This window comes from Mandrillus leucophaeus, unplaced genomic scaffold (assembly GCF_000951045.1).
Source record: "Mandrillus leucophaeus isolate KB7577 unplaced genomic scaffold, Mleu.le_1.0 Scaffold139, whole genome shotgun sequence".
Classification (NCBI taxonomy): Eukaryota; Metazoa; Chordata; class Mammalia; order Primates; family Cercopithecidae; genus Mandrillus; species Mandrillus leucophaeus.
Genome location: NW_012101354.1, coordinates 1,676,482 through 1,685,203, shown reverse-complemented (window position 1 = coordinate 1,685,203; position 8,722 = coordinate 1,676,482). Strand labels below are relative to the sequence as shown.

The following is an 8,722-nucleotide window of genomic DNA, read 5'->3' as shown; positions in this document are numbered from 1 at the left end:
ATTATTTTCAGTTATTATCGATAATGCTCCCATAATAATGCTTTTGAGTAAGTTAGTTCTTAATTTCCCAGAAGTTCCTGTAAGTCTCTTACACTCATTAGAATTCTTCTCGTCCATAGGTGATGCTGGGAGCCGAACTCCAAAAGACCAGAAGGTAAGTTAGGATGGTAAGGGAACGGTGAGAGATAAGAATATGAAAATAGGAGAATTTTCTGGCCTAACCATTCAGTCACTTTAGCTGTCAATATCTAATCATTCACCCTGTGATCAGCCCTTTGTGTTGCAGTCCTCTAATTGGTGTTGTAAGAATTCAAAAAGAGGTTAGCAGGAAATGTTTTCACTAGAAAGGAGTGTTGTATGAAAGTAGGATTTAGCAGCGTTTGCTAGGTAAATTAATCAAGAAAAGCTTCCTAACATTGAAACGTTGATTTTTGAACTGGGTTTCTAAGCAAGGGCAGCTTTGGGCTGGGCACGTTGGCTCACGCCTGTAATCCCAGCACTTTGGGAGACCCAGGTGGGCGGATCACCTGAGGTCAGGAGTTTGAGACCAGCCTGGCCAACATGGCGAAACCCTGTCTCTACTAAAAAAATACAAAAATTAGCTGAGTGTGGTGGTGCATGCCTGTAATCCCAGCTACTCGGGAGGCTGAGACAGGAGAATCAGTGGAACCCAGGAGGCAGAGGTTGCAATAAGCTGTGATCGTACCACTGCACTGCTGCCTGGGTGACAGAGCAAGACTCTGTCTCAGGAAAAAAAAAAAAAAGAGGCCAGGCATGGTGGCTCACGCCTGTAATCCCAGCACTTTGGGAGGCCGAGGCAGGTGGATCACCTTAGGTTGGCAGTTCGAGAGCAGCCTAACCATGGAGAAACCCCGTCTCTACTTAAAATACAAAATTAGGCCGGGCACAGTGGCTCACACCTGTCATCCCAGGACTTTGGGAGGTTGAGGCAGGTAGAACACGAGGTCAGGAGTTCGAGACCAGCCTGGCTAACATAGTGAAACCCTGTCTCTACTAAAAACACTAAAATTAGTTGGGCATGGTGGCACGTGCCTGTAATCCCAGCTACTTTGGAGGTTGAGGCAGGTGAGTCACTTGAACCCGAAAGGCAGAGGTTGCGATGAGCCGAGACTGTGCCCCTGCACTCCAGGTTGGGCAACAGAGCCAGACTCCATCTCAGAAAAAATAATAATACAAAATGCTAGCTGGACATGGTGGCGCATACCTGTAATTCCAGCTACTTGGGAGGCTGAGGCAGGAGAATCACTTGAACCCGGGAAGTGGAGGTTACGGTGAGCCAAGATCGTGCCATTGCACTCCAGCCTGAGCAACAAGAGCTAAACTCCATCTCAAAAAAAAAAAAGAAAGGGCAGCTTTGCCTGATAAAGTAACCATAAGCTTCTAAACATAACTCATTCAACTCACTCCATTTTGTTCTGTGAAATACAAGGTGTTTCTTATTCTGAAGTTATTTGTAACCCTTGCTACTGTTTCAAAACTTGTTTTCCTCATCCCCTTTTCTGTAGCTCCGTGAAGCTATGGCTGCCTTAAGAAAGTCAGCTCAAGATGTTCAGAAGTTCATGGATGCTGTCAACAAGAAGAGCAGTTCCCAGGATCTGCATAAAGGTTAGGGTCAAGAAATACCTGGGTACAGATGGGAGGTGAATTCTTACAGAGATTTCATCTTAAGTCTCATGTCTGCTAATTGTGACATGCCAGACTCATTATCCTTAGTAGTTATGAAATCCCAATTACATGGATGGTGATTTTCCAGTCTGTGATGGTTTTATCTCAATACCTCTTTAGCGTCCTACATTTAGACCGTTTCCATCCTCATGACTACTTCCAGATGGAGATTAGGGAGAAGAGAATCACTCAGACTCTTGTTAAAAAAGAGGTTTGAGGCCAGGTGTGGTGGCTCACATCTATAATTCCAGCAGCTTTGGGAGGCTGAGGCAGGAGGATCATTTGAGGCCCAGCATTAAAGACCAGCCTCGGCATCATAGTGAAACCCCATCTGTAAAAAAAAAATGTTTAAAAATTCTCCAGATGGGCCAGGCACAGTGGGCTCATGCCTGTAATCCGAGCACTTTGGGAGACCAAGGCAGGCGGATCATGAGGTCAAAAGATAGAGACCATTCTGGCTAACATGGTGAAACCCCATCTCTACTAAAAATACAGAAATTAGCTGGACATGGTGGTGCGTGCCTGTAGTCCCAGCTCCTCGGGAGGCTAAGGCAGGAGAATCGCTGGAATCTGGGAGGCAGAGGTTCCAATGAGCCAAGATCGCACCACTGCACTCCCGCCTGGGGACAGAGCGAGACTCCTTCTCAAAAAAAAAAAAAATTACCCCACTTTCCCTAATTACCATACTACCCTCTTTACCTTCCTGTTCTCTACCCAATGTATGTCATAACTCTTTAGAATAACTTTGCTTCTTCTATAGGAACCTTGAGTCAGATGTCTGGAGAACTAAGCAAAGATGGTGACCTGATAGTCAGCATGCGAATTCTGGGCAAGAAAAGAACTAAGACATGGCACAAAGGCACCCTTATTGCCATCCAGACAGTTGGTATGTGCAGACTTGGAGGAACCACTCCTGAAAGGCAACCTGCACCCTCCACTGCTGATTGTTTCTTTTCTCCATAACCTTCCCATTTGTCTGTCACGTAGCAGCCTGGATTTATACAGAAACTGGCAGTTTTTAAAAAAATTTATCTTTCCCTTTTACTCAGGGCCGGGGAAGAAATACAAGGTGAAATTTGACAACAAAGGAAAGAGTCTACTGTCGGGGAACCATATTGCCTATGATTACCACCCTCCTGCTGACAAGCTGTTTGTGGGCAGTCGGGTGGTCGCCAAATACAAAGATGGGAATCAGGTCTGGCTCTATGCTGGCATTGTAGCTGAGACACCAAACGTCAAAAACAAGCTCAGGTACCTGGACAGAGGACTGTAAAGGGGTAGAGGCTGGGAGCACAGCACCTGCCCTGTTCGTGCCATAGACCAGATCTCACAATTAGCTTTTGTCTTCTTAGTCCTTAGTGGACTGAAACCCTTACTCTTTCTTTACCACAGGAGTCATGTGGGTGATTCTTTCTTCCTCTTTCTCCTTCTTTTTTGTTTTTTTCCTTTTCTTTCCTCAAAGAGAAAACTAGGAAGAGAATAACGAGGATTAATGATCAGGGGAATAGGGGATTCACACAGAAGAAAGAGATGGAGACTAAATGGTTATTAGCAGCATAGGAATCTGAGAGAGGAAAAAGAATATATGTTTTTTGGCTGGGCCCAATGTCTCATGCCTGTAATCCTAGCCCTTTGGGAGGCCAAGGCAAGTGAATCACTTGAGGTCAGGAGTTCGAGACCAGCTTGCCCAACTGGTGAAACCCTGTCTCTACTAAAAATACAAAAATTAGCTGGGTGTGGTGGCGCATGGCTGTAATCCCAGCTACTTGGGAGGCTGAGGCAGGAGAATCGCATGAACCTGGGAGGCAGTGGTTGCCATGAGCCAAGATTGCACCACTGCACCCCAGCCTGGGCGACAGAAGGAGACTCCGTCTCAAAAATACTTAAATGTATATGTGTTTTTTGAAAAAGTAGGGAGGCATTGGTTAAATTAAGGGAGAACTCCTAACTCTCAAGTTGGGAAGAAAGAAAAACAGGAAGAAAGTAGTAGACTGGAATGTCTTCCCTGGAGTGCATCCTGTTGTGATCCAGAGAAGTAGAAGCTATGATAAATAATTTCTGCGGGTCATGTTAAATATCATAACCCCCAGATCTTTCTACTGTCACTCTTCGTTTACAGGTTTCTCATTTTCTTTGATGATGGCTATGCTTCCTATGTCACACAGTCTGAACTGTATCCCATTTGCCGGCCACGTGAGTGTTTCTCCCTTATTCCTTAGCTCAGTTTTTCCTCCTCTACCTGATATGTCTTCTTAGGACGTCCAGTTGAAAAGCCCTAGGTGTTTTTGGTACTTCAGTCTCAAAGAGCATAAATTTGGTTGATGTCCTTTGCTCCCAAAGGACAGTTTGCACCCAAAAGAGATACAGTTGTATTGTTCATCTCTAGGACTGGATCTTTGTAGCCAAAGAGTGAGTCACTAGAAGATCATGAATGACCTTGAGTAGACTGCTCATGTTATAGATGTGCCTCAGTTTCATTTCTAAGTGAGTTAGGTTGAAAAAGGTGTTACTTCTTTCCTAGTGTCATGCTGCACCTAACATTTGTATAAATGTAGTCTGCATAATGCTTTCCACAGAAGCTGTGTTAGATGGAACATCATAGTGTCCTCTATATTTGTTACCCTGGCTTAGGAGCAGACTTCTACGGAAATAATCATTTTTAACTGCAGAAGAATCAACTAACACTTCTGTTTACACATAACATGACAGTAAACATATTCTGAGTCTCTTAAAAACCTGATAGAGAATGAGAAGGAAGGACTAATTTTTTCATTTCATGGTGCCACCTGATCTTTTTAAATTTACCATTAGACTTATCAACAAGTGAGCAAGAATTTCCACTTGAATTTTCCAAAGGAGAAGCATCCATTGGTATAAAATAAGTGAATCACCTATATTGTACATGACTTATTTAGTATTTACTTGATTTGTAAGTATGTGCAATTTGTACATTAGGTTTATTACTTAGGTGGTCTTGGCTTTGCTTCCCTCGAGGTTCTGATTTTACTTTTTCTTTCCTTTTCAACTTAAAAAGTATAAAATGTCTCCTGGCCAACCCTTTTCCCTATCAAGACATGTCCTACCTGCCCTCTCAGTTCTACTTCTTCCTTGAAACAGTGAAAAAGACTTGGGAGGACATAGAAGACATCTCCTGCCGTGACTTCATAGAGGAGTATGTAACTGCCTACCCCAACCGCCCCATGGTACTGCTCAAGAGTGGCCAGCTTATCAAGACTGAGTGGGAAGGCACATGGTGGAAGTCCCGAGTTGAGGAGGTGGATGGCAGCCTAGTCAGGATCCTCTTCCTGGTACTGTTTTTCCCTAGAATTTTGGAGGCAGAAGTTGGTCGGGGGGACTTAAGAAGCAGTAATGAGGATGGTTTTATAGCTATTCCATAGCCTTCCTCTTTCTTATCCTCCTATGTGTTCTCACTGTTTTTGGTCAAATTTTACTTTGCCCTTTTTGTTGTTCCTCTGTGGGTAATTGTTGAAAATAAATTACCGGAATTATGATACTAATCTGCATGGTTTTGATTTATTTATTTTTTTCTTTAGGAGTATTCACATTGTGTGTAGGTACAGAGAAGGCAGCCATTTCCATTTTTCCAGGGTTAAGGTTTTAGTAGGATAGTGGGACGAAGAGGTATCAAGGAGTCCTGATTATCTTTCAAAGTTCATTTTAACTCTTAAATATTTTGTACTCATCCTTTTCTCCCTTCTCTCTCCCTTCTTAGAATCGTATTTCTTATTTTTAAAAGTTTTAAAAACTTTTTTTTTTTTTTTTTTTTGGAGACGGGGTCTCGCTCTTTCGCCCAGGCTGGAGTGCAGTGGCACGATCTCGGCTCACTGCAAGCTCTGCCTACCGGGTTCATACCATTCTCCTGCCTCAGCCTCCTGAGTAGCTGGGACTACAGGCACCTGCCACCATGCCCGGCCAATTTTTTGTATTTTCAGTAGAGACGAGGTTTCACTGTGTTAGCCAGGATGGTCTCGATCTCCTGACCTCGTGATCTGCCCGCCTCAGCCTCCCAAAATGCTGGGATTACAGGCATGAGCCACCGTGCCTGGCCCTTAAAAACATTTTTTAATACTGCTACTTGCCTTGCAGAACAGGGCTACCCAATAGACTGTATGCCCAGAGTAGCCAGAAGAAATTAGAAATTATATTTCTTCTTGGTGTTACCTCAGCCCGTTACTCCTAAGGCGTTATGATCCTTATCATGCTTTTTGTTTGGTGTTTTGTTTTGTTTTGTTTTATTTGTTTTTTAGATGGAGTTTCACTCTTGTTGCCTAGGCTGGAGTGCAGTGGCACGATCTCGGCTCACTGCATCCTTCCGCCTCCTGAGTTAAAGTGATTCTCCTGCCTCAGCCTCTAGAGTAGCTGGGATTGGCTAATTTTTTGTATTTTTAGTAGAGACGGGGTTTCACCATGTTGGCAGGCTGGTCCCGAACTCCTGACCTCAAGTGATCCACCTGCCTCATCCTCCCAAAGTGCTGGGATTACAGGCATGAGCCATCACACCTGACCTGGCCTGTTTTTTGTTTTGTTTTGTTTTGTTTTGTTTTGAGATAGAGTCTCACTCTGCCACCCAGGCTGGAGTGCAGTGGTGCAGTCACAGCTCACTGCAGCCTCAACCTCCAGGGTTCAAGTGGTCCTCTCACATCAGCCTCCCAAGTAGCTGTGACTATAAGTGCATGCCACCACACCTGGCTGATTTTTGTATTTTTAGTAGAGACGGGTTTCGCCATGTTGCCCAGACTGGTCTCGAACTCCTGAGCTCAAGCAGTCTGTCTGCCTCATCCTCCCAACGTACCAGGATTATAGGTGTGAGCTATTGTGCCCAGCTGTCACACCTCTTATACTCAGTATAGATACCTGTTGCTCCTGTAATTCCTTAAACAAGGAGTATATATTTTTCATTGTTGTGTACCTGATACCCACCATGGAGCCTGGCACGTACTTTATTAAGTAGATAGAGAATTTTTTGGGGGGTGGGTCGATGGAGTTTCACTCTTGTTGCCCAGGCTGGAGTACAATGGCACAATCTCAGCTCACCACAGCCTCCACCTCCCTGGTTCAAGCAATTCTGCCTCAGCCTCCCAGGTAGCTGTGATTACAGGCATGTGCCACCACACTCGGCTAATTTTGTATTTTGAGTAGAGACAGGGTTTCTCCATGTTGGTCAGGCTGGTCTTGAACTCCTGACCTCAGGTGATCCGCCTGCCTCAGCCTCCCAAAGTCCTGGGATTACAAGCTACAGGCATGAGCCACTGTGCTCAGCCTAGATAAGGAATTTAAGGCTCATCAGGGAGGTTTCCGAGAGGTGACACATGGTATATATCCTCTACACAGCACAGGATAGATTCTAGGCTTTAAGCTATTTCCCTTTATTCTTCTATTCTCTCAATTCCCCAGGATGACAAAAGATGTGAGTGGATCTATCGAGGCTCTACACGGCTGGAGCCCATGTTCAGCATGAAAACATCCTCAGCCTCTGCACTGGAGAAGAAGCAAGGACAGCTCAGGACACGTCCAAATATGGGTATGTCCTGAAAGATACCTGGAGGAAGGAAGAAACAGGCCAATCAGCAAAGGAGATTATATAGAATGGCTATCCTTTGTTTACCACAGTTACACTGCTTACTCATTGGAAACAGGATATGTGCCCTGAGTTGTTTCCAATCGTGGTGATCAATTTGTGCTCCTGCGTCCACATGTTGTGGCTCTAATTTGTTCTAAACAACCACAAAAATATCTGAAACAGTTGGCTTTAAGTTAGGGTGATAGTAGTTACCCTCTGTTATCCACATGAGATTGTCAGTTTTGTGTGTTATCTATGGTTGGTTTTCTTTTTCTTTCTTTTTTTTTTTTTTTTTTTTAAAGACTCAGGGGCTTGATATGTTGCCCAGGCTGGTCTTGAACTCCAGGGCTCAAGCTGTCTACCTGCTTTGGCTGGCCAAAGTGCTAGGATTACAAGCATGAGCTACCACATCCAGCATATAGTCAGTTTTCTTTAAAACCCAGACCTGGCCAGGCACAGTGGCTCACAGCCATAATCCCAACACTTTAGGAGGCTGAGACAGGTAGGCGGTTAGCTTGAGCTCAGGAATTCAAGACCAGCCTGGGCAACATGGTGAAACCCTGTTTCTTCAAAAAACACAAAAATTAGCTGGGTATAGTGGCATTAAGCTGTAGTCCGAGCTACTCAAGAAGTTGAGGTGGGAGGATCAATTGAAGCCAGGAAGTCAAGGTTGCAGTGAGCTAGATCGTGCCACCGCACTCCAGCCTAGGTGACAGCATGAGACCCTGTCTCAGAAACAAAAAGCAGATTTGGTTTTCTTTTTTAATGTTACTGTCATACTTTCTGGTTGATTTTTCCTGCCAAAATTAATTGGTTAAAGAATATATTTCTGAAAATATTCCCCCAAAGTATGTCATAATTAATCAGGTAAATCATCTGAGATAGGAAGATATAAAGTCTTATCTAAGGCCCAGCATGGTGGCTCATGTCTGTAGTCTCAGCACTTTGGGAGGCTGAGGTGAGAGGATCACTTGAGGCCAGGAGTTGGAGATCAGTCTGGGTAACATAGAAAGACTCTATCTCTAAGAAAAAAAGAAAAAGAAAAAAGCTTGAGTGTGGTGGTGTGCACCTGTAGTGTTAGCTACTCTGGAGGCTGAGGCAGGAGAATTACTTGAAGCCCAGGATTTCGAGGTTACAATGAGCTAAGGTCAGACCACTGCACTCCAGCCTGAGTAACAAAGTGGAACATTGTCTATAAAAAGAAAAAAAAGAGGCTACTCTGCCGATGGAGTAGCAATTTTTTTTTTTTTTGAGATAGAATCTGGTTCTTTCACCCAGGCTGTAGTGCACTGGCACCATCTTAGCTCACTGCAACCTCCGCCTCCCGGGTTCCAGCAATTCTCCTGCCTCAGCCTCCCAAGTAACTAGGGTTACAAGCACCTGCCACCATGCCCGGCTAAGTTTTGTATTTTTAGTAGAGACAGGATTTCTCCATGTTGGCCAGGCTGGTCTTGA

General features: G+C 44.4%; 1 protein-coding gene across 4 annotated transcripts in view; it reads left to right on the top strand.

Annotated features, from left to right (window-relative positions):
• Positions 1–8,722, top strand: part of SETDB1 (SET domain, bifurcated 1) — a 54,078-nt gene that overhangs the window by 18,164 nt on the left and 27,192 nt on the right. For 3 of the 4 annotated variants that reach the window (XM_011973593.1, XM_011973595.1, XM_011973594.1), the window contains exons 4-10: positions 120–154; positions 1,527–1,626; positions 2,447–2,572; positions 2,736–2,937; positions 3,806–3,879; positions 4,804–4,994; positions 7,102–7,228. In XM_011973593.1, the coding sequence (XP_011828983.1) occupies positions 120–154; positions 1,527–1,626; positions 2,447–2,572; positions 2,736–2,937; positions 3,806–3,879; positions 4,804–4,994; positions 7,102–7,228 (855 nt within the window). Of the gene's footprint in view, positions 1–119; positions 155–1,526; positions 1,627–2,446; positions 2,573–2,735; positions 2,938–3,805; positions 3,880–4,803; positions 5,202–7,101; positions 7,229–8,722 lie in introns of those variants that run through there. The other variant, XM_011973596.1, reaches the window with a different exon arrangement.